The sequence below is a fragment of the Nilaparvata lugens genome, chromosome 12, assembly GCF_014356525.2.
Source record: "Nilaparvata lugens isolate BPH chromosome 12, ASM1435652v1, whole genome shotgun sequence".
NCBI classification, from domain to species: Eukaryota; Metazoa; Arthropoda; class Insecta; order Hemiptera; family Delphacidae; genus Nilaparvata; species Nilaparvata lugens.
Window position 1 is genome coordinate 21,988,702 of NC_052515.1, and position 19,443 is coordinate 22,008,144.

Consider the following 19,443-nt stretch of genomic DNA (forward strand, 5'->3'; position numbering starts at 1 on the left):
TGATACCGCGATTCACGATACATAATTATATAGATTATTACAGTCGTTATGAGATTATCTCTATGATTTTTGTGAGATCGGACACGATCAGCTGTTATTCAAGGTCATTTTACAGCCCTAGGGCCGTAAAGTTTTACCGGCCTGGTCGGAAAACAATCACTTTCGGCCTCCATATGACGCACGTAAACCAGCTCATTACATCCAAGTGTGGCGAAAAAGATTTCAAATACTTATGAAAAAAGTAAAAATAAAACAAATTGAGAATTCAAAATTCAAAAACTTATAAAAATTAAAGAATATAATAACACATAATGAACAAAAATTTTATCAACAGAATAAATAACATTTATAACTGACGACGTCCCAAACCATATGCATATCCACACTGATACACCAACTATTTATTTGATCAGATCATGCTTAGGCCTACACACGATTTAATTATTATTTAACGCTTTCCGGAATTTAGCGCGAATCCAGAAGACATCTAGGCGCACAGACAAGCTGTTACAATTTCTTTGCATCCTATATTTTAATAGTGCATAAAAATTGCATTCAATGAGGCATGCAATTTATAGTCTACACAGCTGCTGATTTTTTACCAAGTTACATTGAGATATTGAATTTCATGCGTCATGGCATGCGATTTCTAATCCACTCGCCAGCTGATTATTTTATGATGAATATTCTATAGTCTGATTTTTACTCTAATATTGGCGTATGAAGGAGGCTCCTTTTTCCTTTTATATTATCCTTGAAATGCAAAATTTCCAAAAACCTTGTTTATACGGCGACGCGCAATCAAAAAAGGAACATATACCTGTCAAATTTCATGAAAATCTTTTACCGCGTTTCGCCGTAAATGCGCAACATAATTATAAACATTTGAACATTTAAACATTAAGAGAAATGCCAAACTGTCGACTTGAATCTTAGACCTCACTTCGCTCGGTCAATAAGGCCAATATACTGATTTGATCTATTAGCATACCGGTACTAACACACTTTTGTCTAACGTTCTGGTCATTGAATATGACAATAATAATAGTTATGTAGTATTTCAGAATAGATATTGGAGATTTCGATTCCAGCTTAGTAATATAGACGATACAGAATTATTTTAAATTGGCTTTAATAAGTGTATTGAGAAAATTTTATCCAGAACAATAAATTCAAAACAGAATTGTTGTATTTTTAAAAACCCCGCCTTGAATTTGTTTTGTTGGTACAGTGCATAACGAAAAAATATCTGCGCAATGTGGATACTATAAATTCTTTATGGAAATTTTCAATGAAGAATGGAGGATGAGAATCGAGCTTGATTTGAATATTGAAAAATTTATCTCTTGTTCTCTTCATATTATCAAACATTGTTCCATAAGTATTATCAATATCTGGGTAAAGGGTAATATGATTTGGAGGGAAATTCTAAAAACGGACGTTGATCGAAGCACACCTGTTTAGTTTACTCGATCATCCTCAGTTGGGGATGGGAATGTTTGCTGTGAATGTGAATTTGCGTTATTTGTTTTTGTGTCAACGAACTTTCAGTTAAAATGACTTCGATAAACATGCGACAACAAAAATTAGAACAACAGGTCAGTCTTATTGTTGAATATTTTTATGATGCCATTTATTTAGATCTCACCATATAAACAATTATTCACTAAATCAAAGTAGCTTACCGTACCTAACCTCCATGACCTAGTAACATTTTGTGTACCGTTGCTATAATAATCTAATTGATCCTGCTTTCATAAAAAAAAAACAATCATCAATCTGTAAATATTTAAATAAAATTGATAACATCAATGCTTCAGTAATTGATTGCATCCGCTAACTACAAAAGTTGAAATGAAAGAAGAATGAGTTTTCCAATCTTTTGTATAATATTATTTTTCATCCTCAAAATAACACAAAATTTTGAATGCTGTAAATTACTTGCTTCAATTTGAAATTACTTGCTTTCGTTCAAAATTGTCGTTGAATTATTCATTCAATATATTATTTTCATTAAAACATGTTAATTAAGTTAGGCTATAACATATTACTGTAGTTAGGACATGGCCAACATTTGCTTTTTATTTTGGAACTGTTACAATATTTGGCAATTCCTTAGTACTTGCTGATAGATCATTTCATAAATTTGCTGAAGGTTGGATTTTGTCTAGATTTTAGAATCAGTTTTAGTCATACACTAAATTATGACTAATTAGTTCTATTCTTTTTAACTAGACTGCTGCATCTGGATTCTGTGCATTTAAGCTACTATCAGCCTATTAATATTCTTTATCAACTAACTTAATTTTCATTTTCAATAAATGATATAGTCGGGCTTCTGTAAATAGCTACACAAACCCCATATTAGCCTATAAAAAAAATTGAAGTGTGTAAAGTCTCATTCTTTTCTGTTTGTAGTGAAGCCTAACTTAGGCTACTTGTAACAATTAATTGCACTTGAATTTGTTGAAAATTACGTTATTCAATGTCTTTTATATTTTTGCATATGTTCCACTCTCCATGATATCAAATCTTGTGATCTAATAAATTAGACACAACACTGCAATAGAATGAAATAACACTTTTTCAGCAAAAATCTCTTTTCAGCTTGTACTAAACAGTCCAAAGGTTATTCGATCATGATTTCATTGCACTAATTATAATAACGTCTAGTAGGTACCTAATATTCAATGTGTACTATTAAATGTTATTTTGAAATATTTGCATTCTTACTATGCCAAATAATTACTTATTTTAATTTGAGAAACTGCTAAGATTAGAATGGTAAACTGTTGGGTTACCTACATTCCAACCTTTGTAAAACAATATTTGCTAATTGCTTTTTAGGTGCAATCAAAATTCGACACTGTAGCTGATAATATTGCTTCTAGCAATACAGTCAATTCAGATAAGAACTTAGAGAAATAATTTCTCTAGATAAATGGGCCTAGTTGGCTGTTTTTTAAAAAGTTTTTCATACCTTTGCGTGAGTTACCAAGCATGTTGATAGTAAATTATATAATAGAGAAGAAAATATGGCATTAGAAGATATCCCATACTATAGGGCGTTTATGTTCTAAATTCCACTGTTAACTCAAGTCGATAATCCTAGATCTTTTTAGTGAAGCTATGTGACACTGGTAGTCTCTCATACTGTGCCATTCTTACACTCTCACCCGGCCAAAACAGTAATAATAGACAGAAGTCGACACATTTCAGACCATGTGTAACCTTATATAGGCCTATATGAATTTGGTAGAGGAATAGCACAAGGCTACCTTATTTTTTCTCTCCCTATCATTTTGATTATGTATTTATCATTTGAATCAATGAAGAATAAAGAGAAATCAGCTTGAGTTGACAAAAAATCTGTTTTAAATTTGGAACATTAACAACCTTCACCATGGGATATCTTCTTCTGTTATCTTTTCTCTATGGTTATAGGCTGTAAATCTTCACCCTTCTGTTGTCAGTACTTGTACCTGCTCTGCTGGGCAGAGAAATGAAACCATTAGTTCTTGTGGGAGTGTTCACACATAGGAAGAACAATATCATGTTAGTGTGAACACTCACATAAGAATCAAAGATATTCTTTTTCTGCCAACAAAAATTTAATGGAAAACACGCAATGGAGGAGCCTTTAAGCTTAAAACTATTTCCCATTCCAATTTATACAACCCTCCAAATACATGTTTGAAGTTTTGGAACTTCTTATATATGAATCCGCATTATTTCGATTATACATATTAATTGAATTTTATGTAGTTTACTCTATTTAAAGTGTTGTAATTCATACATGAATAATTAGTATTATTGAGTACTAAGTGAGCTTTTTGTTTGTTGTAGCGTCAGCTGATGGAACAGAAAATGCGTCAGAAGCGTCAGACGCCAGGCATGATTCAGGCATCTGACGTGACAAGTGCAGCACTTGTCAAGAACAGGGCTATGCGAGCCACATCAGCTAGTCGCGGCAGAGAGCTCTATGGTCAGTACTTATTATTTATTGAAAAGTTACAGTTTATTTATTTATTCAATCATTCAGAATTACACAACTTACAGAAAAGTACCACAGGCTTATAAGCCCAAAACGGTTCCAATATATAGGACTACAGTTCATGAACTCTTTGCTCTACGGTTAGTTTTCTAGTCATTATTCAACCTACAAAAATAAACGAGCACTTTCTTTACGGTCAGTTGTCTAGTCATTATTTAATTTATTTGATATTTATTCATAGAAAAGTTATAGTATATAAGCTGTTTGCTCTATGGTAAGTAGTCATTATCTAACTTATTAAAAGTATGCAGTAGGCTATATGAGGACACCGGGGAGACCCATTATAACCCTCATGAGTAACACGGAACTAATATCATACTAAGTTTTTACCAAGTGAAATGAAGTAGACCAGTTGACCAAGATAGTTTTAAATTTAAGCAGTAAAACGAAAATAAGATCAAGAATCAAGTCGTAAAAATTAAGACACCAAAAACCACAATATAAACTCGATGCTCAGAAACCACAATAACCTAGCAGAGTTCAATAGAATTGACTTCAGAAATCACAATAGATGACAATGACACATTATACAATATAAAAAAAACTAGCAAGAATGGGAAAGATCATCAACAAACAAATAGCTAGTTACAGTTAGTTATTGAATATTTGATTGCATAAATATATCTCAGATTTATATTATTCATGCGCTGACTATGATAATTATATAGCGTGCCCTTAGAAGAGCGACCCCAGTATGACTGCGTTTGTTACAAAAAAATTGTTGGAAATTTCCCTATAGATTAACGACCTTTACTTGCATTTTTCTTTTCTTTGGTGTTAATTTTGTGGGTAGTTTTATGCTTCATGTATAATCCCAAATGTGTCTTCATGAGAAACCTGCAGATTGACTCTAGCAAATAAGTATTTATTAGTTCTTCAATCAACCATTACTATTTTTTCGACTATAGGTCTTTTGTATCATATTATATATAGCCTAGGTTTTTTTTTAACTAAAACATGATTTTTCAAGTTAAAAGAGAAGTTAAGTTGTTATAAGTTTAAATAAAAGAAAATCTGTTTCTTTGGAACACTATGGTTATTGAAAAAAATTAATCTTCATAAATCAAGTTATTCACATAAATAATAAGTACAAAATGTACTAGAAAAATGGCCTACTTTTGTACTCGCTTAGTTCTGGCTGTTGGTGAAGGCTACTGAAGAAAAAAGTAGAAAAATATCACATTCACTTATGATAACGTGTGATTTGTTAGAGAACTCACACAGGTTGAATGCATAAATAGTTCCACCTATCTGTTCAAGTCATATTACTCCAAAAGTTTGATAATCAATTGGAAGTTCTAAGATGAAACCATTGTTGTGACATTTATTTTTAGGTCTCGATCTCGATATAGAACAACTAGTTCTATTAATAGCAAAGAGGTGTACAAAAGGATTATTTATAGCCATGAATGAATGCCATTTCATCATTACAAATTCATGTAGGCCAATTCACTATAAATTCACTAAAAAGGGCTTCCAGCCACCATTATTTTTCATCCTGTCATTAACCTCATCGCTCAAAGTTTTACAAATTTCTATTTATGAGAGAAAGGTTGTAAAGGCCTACGCACTCTGTTTATCAGAGCTTGAAGGGTATGGGAGTTTTCCATTGACGTAAGTCAACCAATCGATTAGTCTCTTATAAAGCGAGAAAAAATGTCAATTTCTGAAGAGGGGTTCTTCAGAAATGTATGTCTTTAATCCACTTTTAGACAAACAGCTCTAGAGTGTATGATATAACAATTAATTGAATAATGAATAAAGAGTCTGGAAGGTTGTGAAAATTCAATTTTAAGTCGGATAAAAGTCAAAGGAACCATCCTACAGTATACTGTATGCACTGAACATGATATTGTAACAATTCATAGTTATGTTAGCTGCAATTTGAGCCTCCAACACTTCAAATATCTGTAGTGGCGTCAATAGAAATGTTGAGAAAATGAAAAATCTAAAGGTTATGCTTATAAACCTGTAAAACTCTATTAAGAATAATCCAAAACAAACTTTTCCAATATAATCATCCAATTCATAACCCCAAGATGACAATCTCAATAATTATTTTGGTGGAATCGTAAATCTTAAAGGAGATGAAGGGAATATACTACATTTTCACTACGTTCTTAGCTTATCCATTTTGAAGGGATGATTTAGTTGTGGTGTGCTACTTATCAACTCACTAAATTTGGATTAGTCAATTGTATTTCAATCAAATTTTAATTACTTATCTACAGTTAATTTTGATTATTTTTAATCATAAGTATCGTACTCATGTTAAACTTTTTTAGTTTAGATATTCTGAAGGGATGTGGTCGTACGATACGTATTGAGGATATTACAGAAGTTCAAACAGTTTATTGTAGGTATTTCAAATAAAATGTACTCATTCAAGATTGATTGTCTAGCGCAAAAAATACTGAGATGGCCAAGCTGTTTTGTTTGGAGCGAGTCCATTTGTTTTGGCCAGCGGAACATTGTTTACCTCTTAATTCGTATTGATCAAACTGGCTTAAGTTGCTAAGATGGGCTTCCCTACTGATTCGCCCGGCAGGCTAAGCTGTCAAATAATGTTCTAATCTGCACATTTCTGTACAAAATCCAGAAGTTTGAGAGCAGATACTTTTTGAAACATAGGCCTACGTACATAAATTGATAATTATTGAGAATACGTGCTAGCACGAGATATAATTGTATGAGATACGTGCACACATATATATATTGAATGAAAAAGACAATGGTGTAATAACAGAAACCAGTCTTTCTAAGTATCAATAAATCTGTGGTTTTTGATAATTTCTTAGTCTTTTTCATTCAATATGAATAATTACCACAATATCAACTTCTCAACTACACAAAAACATATATATTCATATGTATTCTTATACTCGTATACTTGATTCTGAATTCATTATTGAAAACTCCACTAGAAACATTTTAACTAATATTATCTGAATTGATTTATTTATTTGTACAAAATTAATTACTTACTACTGGAAATGATATTGGAAGAAGAAAAACAGACGAACCCTTAAATATTCCACTCCCAAATTTAGATTAAAAAACGTTCGAAATAAGGTCAATTCACTTTCAATTTTTACTCCACAACATTATATTTCATTATAAAAATTATCGGATGACTGCTTTCCTAGGTTCATAATTTTGGCTTTATTCCGTAGCCTCTATCACTGATGGAATTACTTATAGGCTTAATGCATCAATTGGGAAATAAATTTCTTCAAACAATGAAAAGGAAAAATTCTGGTTGTGACAAGTAGTTTTTTTATATATGGTACCATATGGACGCCAGATACAGTATGATTGGTTACAATACACCAAATAAGAAGAAATAAGACTCTGTATACAATATGCATGTTGGATTGTTTTACTTTTGTTTTGATGTAGTCTGAATCAATTGATATCACTTTGTATTCAGTGGAATTACAAGACGGCAAACAGTCGCAAGAATATACACCATTTTCTCCATTAGAAGCATAATGAGCTTTAATGGACTCATTGAATGCACAGGGGCTGTTCCAGTGGGAACATATCAATGTTGTTTCATTATGTGGCATGAAAAACAGAACACAGCCACATTTTTCCAATGCTTTTTTTGTAGAGCATTCTATCAAACAATTCTGATGTGTGTAGTATTGGAAGTAGTCCAACTTTCTTTCAGTTGTGTTATAGCACTGCCTAGAGGATGGAATGTTGTACAGAAAATCACTAGCGTCCGAGGGATATTGTAAGATTTGTTCTGGTTCAATGTTGATCTCTGTAGACCTTCCCTTGAGATGATGCCATCTCATAAAAGGACTTGGAAGGTCCCAGGGACTGTGGATTGCAAAAATGGGCTCAAACCCAGAACTATACAGAGGTATTTGACCGAATTTATTGAAAAGCTTGATTTGAATTCGTGTATCTTCCACTAAAATCGGATATAACTCTTCAGACTCATCAAAAGAACTCACTATTCTGATTGAAGGAAACCCGTTTATTGTATAATTATGTTCTGATTGATAACAGTGATTGGTAAATTGAATGTCACAACTGAGATCTGGAAATCTCCAACTTCCACGGAAAAAATTCCGCACCATATCTTTTCTATATATTTTTGAAGGTGGAAGGATATTGCATGATTGACAGATTCCCCTGTCTGTATGAGTTACAAAACAGAATGTTCCGTCCTTTGCTTGTAAAGCACCAAACATGTTATTGACTTCATGTTCAAGAACTGAGTCAGGAATACTTGATCCGTTTTTACTAATCATTAAGAAATCAATAGCTAATTCAGTAATGAAAGTGTTCGATTTGAGAATTTTACTATTGTTTTTTGACAATTTCCACTCATATCTTCTTCCAGGTTGTAACTGACATATTGTAAAGGCAGGTTTTGGTAGTGTTGATACATGAACGTTAGTGCTTGCTATTTCGAGCGTAATTGGTGCTCTTTGCCATTTTGACATTTTCATTCTGTAAATCCCAAATAGCGAAATTATAAAGCTCATTAGAACGATACCCCAGAATAATCGTTCGATCAAGTGTCTGTTGGAATCACAAATATACTTCAAGCCATGAAGAGATGTATTGTTCAAGAAATTTCTCAAATTAGGGCTGCTGCTCTTCTTCTTCAACCTTCCACTTCTTCCAAATGAAGTTCTGGAAACTGGCACTTTCATTCTAGTAGGACAATTATCTAAAATCCAGCACAGTAATTAGAATACTCTATGAAAAATACCTTGGAATTCTTATGAGATTTCCAGAATGTCTCAAATAATAGTAGGCGTTCACAGTTCACTTTCAAATATTAAATTCAAAAATGTGTCTCTTACTCCTAATTTAGACGTCGTCACTGCTGTAGAGTGAGTGTTTCCACCTCAGAAGTGTTTCTAATTCGAACTCCTTTTCTGCTCTATTCTAAACCTTTATATTTTTTAATTAATTTCCAACTAGAGATTCTGTATGATAAAGCACTCAACAATATTATTCCTTCTGGGTTTTCTATTATTAAAGTTGTAATCTAATCCAAATGGAAAACTCTCATTTGACTTTTCAATAAAATGGAACTCTAAAAATGATACATCATTCAACTAATGATCAGAATTATCAGTTGCTGATGATAGTTATAATTATTTCTGAGCTCTGATGCTGTGATCTAATCAAATAATTGAATTGAAATTCTAATTAAAAAAAAAATAGTATGAAGTTTTGTTGTGACATTCGTGACTTATTCACGTTTTTCACATCATCATAAACAAATAATCAAGAACCCCATGAGACTGGACATTCCGATTAGAAATTGAAATAAAAAGTTGATAGCTTTTAATGGCAACAGCTAATCTATTAGAAATTACTAGAGCCCAGCCAAAGATTATCTGTGACTATATGATTTGACATGAGCTCAAAAACAGTTGAAATGTGTTTTAAGAAAATATAAGGATGCTACAAGAAAATAAGTTGAGGTCCATGGTGTGGTATTATGCCCTGAATGGATATAATATCAAAGATATTATGATAATATAGGATATTTGATAATATCCCATTATACAAGGACATAGACTTGCTTATAGCGTCACAACTGTCCAAGTCATAAACACAATACAACACATGGAGACACAAATTCTTCGATTCGAATTTTTCATAATTTGAGTTGAAAAATCATTGGAATGAAAAATTGAATGAAATCAATATTTTGCTTCAAATTCTCCACTCACAACATGTTCAATTGCTACTGGCTGTCTCTTTATCCTACTTCTAAAATGATCAATAATATACCTTGAACCATAGTAGAATATTTCAGCTATACTCAACAAAGTGACACCTAAGAATATATCCAGGTATGCAACAGTGGAATCAATCATGTCATATTTGTTGTAAGGGAGAGTGCGGATTTTCGGATAGAAATAATCATCTCTGAATACAATATGCATGTTGGATTGTTTTAATTTTAATTTTGTTTTGATGTAGTCTGAATCAATGGATATCACTTTGTATTCAGTGGAATTACAAGACGGCAAACAGTCGCAAGAATATACACCATTTTCCTCATTAGAAGCATAATGAGCTTTAATGGACTCATTGAATGCACAGTGGCTGTTCCAGTGGGAACATATCAATGTTGTCTCATTATGTGGCATGAAAAATAGAACACAACCACATTTTTCCAATGCTTTTTTCGTAGAGCATTCTATCAAACAATTCTGATGTGTGTAGTATTGGAAGTAGTTCAACTTTCTTTCAGTTGTGTTGTAGCACTGCTTAGAGGATGGAATGTTGTACAGAAAATTACTAGCATCTGAAGGATATTGTAAGATTTGTTCTGGTTCAATGTTGATCACTGTAGACCTTCCCTTGAAATGATGCCATCTCATAAAAGGACTTGGAAGGTCCCAGGGACTGTGGATTGCAAAAATGGGATTACGTCTTTTAAATTTAGAATATTTTCTATGACCAGGATTGGAAAGCTTGATATGAATTTGTGTATCTTCCACTAAAGTCGGGTATAATTCTTCAAATTTATTGAAAGATCCTACTATTTTGATTGAAGGGAACCCATTTATTGTATAATTATTGGATTGATAACTGTGATTGATAAATTGTATGTCATATCCAAGATCTGGGAATCTCCAATTTCTATGGAACAATTCTCGCACTGTATTCCTTTTATATATTTTTGAAGGTGGAAGGATGTTACAAGATTGACAGAGTCCTCTGTCGGTATGTGTTACAAAGCAAAATGTTTCATTCTTCGCTCGTAAAGCACCAACCATATTTTTGACTTCATGTTCAAGAGTTGAGTCAGGAACACTTGAACTTTTTCCACTAATCACTAAGAATTCAACAGTAAATAGAGCGACGTAAGCTTCCGATTTAAGAATTTTTCCATTGTCAATCGACAATTTCCACTTAATATTTTCATCAGGTTTCAACTGACAAATTGAAAAGGCAGGTTTTGCTAGTGTAGATACATGAACGGGAGTGCTTGCTGTTTCAAGCGTAATTGGTGCTTTCTGCCATTTTGATATTTTCATTCTGTAAATCCCAACCAAAGAAATGATGAAAATTATTAGAACAATACCCCAAAAGAGTCGTTCAATCCAGTGTCTATTGCTATCACCAATGTACTTCAAGCCATGAAGAGATGTATTGCCGAAGAAGTTTCTCAAATGAGGGCTGTTTTTCTTTATCTTCAATTTTCTACTTCTCCCAGATGAAGTCCCGGAAACTGGCACATTCATTCTTGTAGCACAATATTTGAAATTCAACACAGTGGAAGACGTAGAACACTTTTAGAAGAAGACCTAGGTATACTAATAAAATTTGATGGCTCACTATAAAGTAACAGTAGATCTTCACATGTCAACTCACTAATATCATATGAAAAAACCCAGGTCTCTTACTTGTAATTTGATTCGCTTTCCACGTTATTTCTTCCTCTATCTTTTTTCATTAATTTTTCACCTGAGATCCTGTGTGATAAAGCACTTAAAAAAATTCTTCCTCCTAGGTTCTTTATTATTAAAATTGTCATCTTATCTGAATGGGGAATTCTCATTTGGATTTTCAATAAAGAGGAAACTTCAAAAAAATGCAATTTAACTAATGAGCAGACTTATTTATGGCTGATAATATATTAAATAATTATTGATACTAAATTTTAAAGCACTGATGGCGTGATCTAATCAAGTAATTGAATTGGGATTCTATGTTTAAATAATTGGAATAAACTTTTGTTGTGACATTCGTGACTTATTCACTTTCCACACATTTTCATGAGCAAATAATCAAGAATCATTTGATAAAAAAATTACAAGAGACATAAAAGTTAGCAGCAATTTCTATCAAGATTTCAAGGATTATTTATTAAGATTGGTCAAAGAATAACAGAGAAATTAATTATTTTCGTACTGCATGCATGACCATGAACAAACAAGATCATCTGAAAAACATTGTAAAAACAGCTGGATGGCCATATGGAGCCATACCGAGTTTCAAAGCTTCATCTTAAATACAATATTGGTATTGAAAATTTAACATTGATGTTTAAATGGTGAAAAGTGGTCATGCATGCAGTACGAAAAGAATTAATTTCATTGTTATTCCTCGACCAGTCTTAATAAATAAGTTATCCTTGAAATCTTGATAAAATTTGCTAACTTTTTTGTCTCTTGTAAATTTTTTGATCAATTCAACATTTCGTTCTTGAGATGAAAATTGCTAAGTGAAAAAGACAAAATGGTTGCTATAAGGATAACCGCTGAGTTTTGGACACTTCAAATACGACATTTGTAGTTTCCAGGAACAATACCTTAGAATGCTCGACACTACTTCTGAAATACCCTATATAAATATATATAATAAAGGAAAGAATTGGCTTATTCATAACTTATACGGGATAGGAAATTCAGGAATGACGCATCATCACGTCTGAATTACTTAACTGATTAACTTCAAATTTTGCAGATAGATTCTTAATTTACTGAGGATGGTTATTGGCCTTGACAATTTTAATAGGTCAAGTTTTCAGTTTGTCAAGTCTTTAATCACCTCCTTGCCGAGCACGGGTCAGCTGCTAGTACCCACAATAGTATATTTCGCACCTAGGGCCGAAAATGAGACTTTTCCGGCTCGAAATCGGTTTTCAAGTCCGAGGCCGTAGGCCGAGGACTAGAAAAGATTGAGAGCCGGAAAAACATTTTTGCCCATGGTGAGAACATTATTTTTCGCCACACAGAAAAATAAACAATAAATAAATATGAGAATAATTGTTTATTAGACACTTCCAAAAGCAAAACAGGAAGGACATAGCTCTAGCAAATCTGAGGTAATCTGAATATCAGGAAATTATCCAAGGATGTTTATTTTTTATTCTGATTTGTCTAAATAACCTAAAAGATTATGTTCAATTATATAAGAGGTTGAGTTTATACTTTTGTATTCTTCCAAATAACAATAAGATGATATTAGAATAGAATAGAATAGAATAAGTTTTAATGTAACCGCTTCTGAGGTCTTCAGAAGCATTACCTCCGTCACAATGTACAGCAAATATCATACATACAATACAATAATAATACAATACAATAATTGGAAATATACTATTCTAAAAGAACTACAATATCATGTCCAAACAAAGAAAGATATTAAAAAATATATATATATATATATATATATATATATATATATTATATATATATATATTCAAATATAAGATATTCTGGTCTTGAAATATAATGCAGTCACACAAATAAAAACGAACAAACAGAAATGAAAAGTAGCAGTAGTTGATACAGTATTTACTTAATGTAGGTACCTCAACATAATATTAATAATTTTACAAAGTCCTAGCCAGTTCATAGAACTCCTGGAAAGTGTAAATGGGGTTACTGATTAGGAATATCTTCAGCCTCTGCTTGAAAACTAGATTTGGCAAACCTCTAAATTGTTCAGAGAGCATATTAAAAAGCTTCACACCAATGAATAGAAATGTTTTTTGCGTGCTAGAATACTCGTAGCGGCTGGTGATCAAATTATTCCTGCCTCTAGTCTGATGCTCATGGGATACTCCCTGCTCAACAAAACCATTCAAATTCTCCCTCACATAGGTCAGACACTGAAGAACAAAAATAGAGGGAAATGTCAGTATTTCTAATTCTTTGAAGCTCTCTTTGCATTGAGCACGTTTTGGCAGACCACAAATAAGCCTGATTGCTTTTCTTTGAATACGAAATAGTTTTGAGCTATATGCCTTTGACCCCCACAGTACAGCACCATAAGACAGGTGTGACTGAATGTGAGCAAAGTAAACTACCTTTAGAACATCAACACTGACACAAGTCCTTAACTTTCTTAATATAAATATTCCTCTATTAAGCTTTCCAGCGGTTTTATCAATGTGCCTGGACCAACTCAAACAGTTGTCCAGAGTGAATCCCAGAAATGTGGCTTCCTTTTCCGCATCTACCACCAGCAGTCTCCTATTATAAGTGAATCTCAAATCTTGAACCTTGTTGGAGTTCACGCACAGCAAGTTTGAGTTGCACCACCTCTCAATTGACTGAGTCACATCTTGTGCAGCAGCATTCAGGGAAGCCTCTGTTGGCGTGCTCAGAAACACACAAAGATCATCAGCAAAAAGATAACTCTTAGCTGGAGGGTCAACTATAGTTGGGAGGTCATTAATGTAGATTAGGAATAGTATTGGACCTAATATTGACCCCTGAGGAACCCCATGAGAGACAGGCAAGTACTGAGATTCTGATCCATTGAATGCAACTTTCTGAAAACGATTGCTGAGATATGATTCAATCATCCTTATGGATCTGGACTGAAACCCATAGAATAAGAGTTTATCTAGTAGGAGTTTGTGAGAAACCGTGTCAAAAGCTTTCGACAAATCAAATAACTTAGCCTGAGTGAAGCATTTATTCTCTAAGGAGTCCAAGCAATCCTTATAGAGATCCTCAGCAGCTCTAATTGTGTTTCTCCCCACTCTGTACCCAAACTGAGAGTTAATAAAAAGACCATTAATCTCAAAATAGTTTACTATTTGCATATTCAAAACACTTTCAAGAACTTTGGACACAGTGGTGGTTATATTTATCGGCCTGAAGTTATTTAAGTCGGATTTGCAACCTTTTTTATGGACAGGTAAGACTTTACTCAATTTTAAAGTCTGTGGAAAAACACCATCAATAATTGAACTATTCACTAAATTTATCAAAGGATCTATAATATAATCACAACCCATTTTCAGCATTTTTGGACTTATATCATATACATCTGTGCTATTGCTGGCTTTCATTTTCCCAAGAACACGAATAACATCGTCTTTTTCAATCAATTCAAATTCAAACTTAGAAGAGGGTTTACAGTAACCAGAATTTAAAAAATCAATTGGACTACTTGTTGAATTCCTACTTTCAACCTCAGCAACAACTTTACTAATATTTTTTATGAAGAATTCATTGAACTGGTCTGAACTTAATGGACTATTGTTTTTCACCAACAATGATTTACTAGACTGTTTTTTAATTACATCCCAGATTGCCTTGCTTTTGTTCTTTGATTCAGAAATTATCTTGTCATTCTTATTTCTTCTGATAGTCTCTAGTTTGTCCCTAAACTCTTTTTTGTTTCTCTTATATTGTATTTTTATGTCATTATTACCAGTAGCAAGGTAAGCGCTGTACAACAGATCACAGGTGTTCTTTATAGCGAGCAGTTCTAGATTGTAAACCTTACTGGGTTTGGGAGCAGTTGATTTAATTTTAAGTATTTTCAATGGAAAAGCTGTATCTACTATTTTTTTCAATGTATCTAGAAAGAATGACGTTTTCAATTCTAAATTATTCTCTACATACAAACTAGTCCAATTCATTTCAAATAAAATATTTTGGAAAACTGAAATGTTATTATCGTTTATGTGCCGTATTGTCTTCGTTTCATTAATATTTCCTCTCGTCTTTTTAGTGGAGAGAGTATTCCTGATAACTAGACCCCAATGGTCAGAAAACCATGTTCTCACAACTTCACATGTAAATGAATTCTCAGGAATCGTAGTTACAATGTTATCAATACATGTCCCTCCATTTAATGCACTGGGCCTAGTTATACTATTGAAACCCACCCTGAGACCAAATGAAACTAGAAGCTCTTTTAACCCTTTAATATTATTATCATCACTCATGAAATCATAATTGAAGTCTGCACATAAGATAAGTCTGTCAGTGTATTTGAAGGCATTTTCCAATACCCCACTTAGTCTTTCCAAGAATATTTCTAAATTATTGTTGTCAGTGTTTGATCTGTACAGGGATAGGACTATAATATTTGTTTCCAATAACTGCACAGCTGTCACTTCCAATACCATTTCTACTGATAACTTGTTTATACTTTCAATTTTTTTGTATTTTAGACCATTCCTTACATATATAAGACACCCACCATGCTTCCTGTTACCCCTACAGTAGTCATTACCAACAACATACCCATCAATGCCAAAGAATTCCACCTCACTAGGCTCCAGCCAAGTCTCAACAATACAGGCGACATCGACATTGAGTTTTCCAAGATAATACTCTACCGAGTCCAACTTGTTCCTGATAAAATAAAATGATAGTATCTTATTGCAGAATACTTATTCAATTCTATAAGCATAAACTGATTACATTTTGTAAACACGTTCACATCAAATCAGAATCAGCTGACTTCAAGGTTATTTTACAGCCCTAGGGCCGTAAAAATTTTACCGGCCTGGTCAGAAAACAATCATTTTCGGCCTCCTTATGACGCATGAAAACCAGCTCATTACATCCAAGTGGGGCGAAAAATAAGATTTCTAGATACAATGTTATTGAATTATAACTTGAATTGAACAGCCCCAAATATAAATTAAACATTGAATCGATTTCCATCATGAATGAAACCGTGATTAAGGTTGCACTATGCAAATGTCCGGTTAACAAAGTGGCTAGGACGAATTCTCCCCCCCCCCCTCCGAGGGAGTGGAACGAAATCTAGAATCTAGAGCAACGCTACAATATTAATGAGTATTGCCGTGCTAAGTGCACTGCAACTTCACCTTGAAGTCACTAAGTCACCGAGACGAAGTTCACCAGTTGTTGTGAATCGTGATGGGCTTGGAATGCGTAACTTCCAACATCTAAATCAATAATCAGATTCATTCCAAACTGTCAGCAGTGATCAAATGTAAAACTCCATAAGGAACGCTGACACTCGTTTCAGTTTGAAGTTGATAGGGAAATAGTTAGATTCACTTGAAACTGTCAGCGTTGGTTGAATGGAAAGTATTCATGTTGTTTATGAGCAATACTGACAGTTTGAAGCTCGATAGGGAAATAGTAAGATCCTCTCCAAACTGTCAGCATTGTTTGAATGGGAAGCATTGATGTTGTTTATGAGGAATGCTGTCAGTTGAAGTGAGCCAGTAACTGGGTTAGGCGGCCCTAAAATAAGAAGAGGACCTACTCCCCCATTTACAACGCCTATTCCATGCATATTTCAGATGCCTATTTACTATCGAATATTAGCGATACTATATCGGGTTCCATCATGCCTTACTTTTTCCATCATTTTTCAAATAAGTTAGTATTTTACTACTGAATGCTGTCAATACTGTCGTTTTCCATCATGGCTTACATTTTTGTACTCATATATCAAATAAGTTACTAATGTCCTTCCGAATTCTATATTTATCAAACAATCAATCTTTTATTGTCAAGGAACATACAAATTTTACAAACAACGTCATTTTCTACAATAGCTTACCGACAATACAATTAGTTACAGTGAAAATAATAGAATATAATAAATAATAGCAGACACTAAGACGCCTAACACCATTAACAATATATCACAGCTATCAATTTCCATTATCCTTATCTTTCATTATCATATTTTAAATGATTTAGGCTTTTTACTGCTGAATTTTAGAATAGAATAGGATGACTTGTTTTTTTTTTGTTGACGTGGCGAAGCTTGGACAATAATGTCCACTCTACCACTTAACCACGTCGTTAGCAAACAATATAATACAAAATATGCAGAGATAACAAAAAAATTGAAGCAAGAAATGACAATAAAATGTAATAAATATGAGAGATCAATATTGAATAAAAAAAGCCTTTAAAAAAATAAGTGTTTTCAATAAACTCAATCACTTCACTGCTGGAAGAAAAAACAAAAAATAAATTAAAACAAAATAATAGACAATCTACTGAAGAAAATTAATACAGTAAGAATTGGAATCAAATATGAATGTTATGAATAATACTGTATCTTTTCTCATAATTTATTTTAAATTTTGCAAAAAACATATTTCAAATGTCACTGTTCTCCTACCGAATGTTGTAGTGTATCGGTTTCCATTTGCCTAACTTTTTTCATCATATTTCAAATAATTTACCATCTAACTACAAACGTCAAGTTGAGTCAGAGACCCTGAAATTAATCAAGTGCTACCCACAGAGTATAGAATGTAATACACTTTAAATAAAGTGACATACTGTCTGGTGCTACCTGAGAACTATGACACCAGACCTAAGTCAGCCAGGTTACTCGTTGCTTATTCCTTTTTTTTTTGCTGAAAATGATCAATATTGTAGTTCTCCTTCTTGTGTAACCTTTTCATGCCTATGCCCATTTGTTGTTATTACCGAATTTGTTATCAAAGGTAGGTAGAGCTGTGATCATAGTGAATTTAGTCCAGTCACTATATACATTGGTGCATGCAATTTATATTGTAGCTCTGATTTTTTAATATATTATTTGGGTACATAAGAGAAGTTCAGAACCAATTTCTTCATGCAAAATTTCCTTGTGCTAGATACAGGGTGGCCCAAAAACCTCGTATTTTCGGCTCATTTTCCAGTTTTCAGCTATTTCTGCCAAATCTCGTAATCGGACAGAAACATTTGCTCTCTTTAATCTGTGAATAAAATTCACAGATAATTCTGAATAAAATGAGATCATTCGGTACTCTCTATCTCCAATGAGTACTGAGTTATGATTTTTCAAAAATGAGTGAAATTTGAAGAAAAAAATCAATTTTGATGAATTTTAATTTTTTATCAACAATATCTTCCGATTGTTACCATTTAGATGTATAATTCAAAATCCCCCCTGGGCGTATTTTTGTGCTCTATAATCTGAAATCAGGTAGAGCGTTCTATCTCATATAGATTTCCAGGTACACCTGACAACAATGCTCCTAATTTTCAGCTTCAACCATCATCACCAACTTCATTGTCCTCACATAGATATTTCGCACAATGACATAAGTTCATGACATTATGTTCTATGAGAAATCACCCGTTAGATGCACTTCATTTCAGTATTTCCTAGTGGAGAGGCGCGCTTAAGGACACCTTAAAGATCAAAATTTCAAACACTCATAACTTTTGACACAATGCCCAGATTCGTACTACACTTCATTCTTCTCGACTCGTCAAGGCGGTCCAAATTAAAGCATCATAAGTGAAATTTGGTCGAAAAATGGAAAATTTATTGTTGAGTGTACTTAAGCCCATATTCCAATACACAAAAAATGGCCAATTTCTATATTCAAGGAATAAATAGATCAATAATGAAACCTAAACACATATTGAAACAATATGGAGTATGTTAGCTAAGTATCGTTTCACCAAGCTCATAATCGATGTTTACTCAGCAATCATGAAATAGTATATTGACACAACATACGTGACTAATCTGAAATGTTATGTTGACACAATATTTTCCTGTAAGTATGTGTACTGTTATATTCCTTACATTTGCGATGTTGATAATCAATAAAAAACGCTCGAAAAATACAGAGGTGTAACAGGATAAGGAAATGGAAGGGAGAATAAAGAGTAGTGTTGAAATAGAAAGTG

At 33.0% G+C, this 19,443-nt stretch overlaps 1 protein-coding gene across 1 annotated transcript in view; it reads left to right on the plus strand.

Moving 5' to 3' along the window:
• The first annotated feature begins 1,282 nt into the window (after positions 1–1,282).
• LOC111051020 (protein king tubby) overlaps positions 1,283–19,443 on the plus strand; it is a 34,534-nt gene continuing 16,373 nt past the window's right edge. The window contains exons 1-2 of the mRNA XM_039439487.1: positions 1,283–1,598; positions 3,847–4,056. Coding sequence (XP_039295421.1) covers positions 1,557–1,598; positions 3,847–4,056 — 252 coding nt within the window. The 5' untranslated portion in view covers positions 1,283–1,556. The remainder of the gene's footprint in view (positions 1,599–3,846; positions 4,057–19,443) is intronic.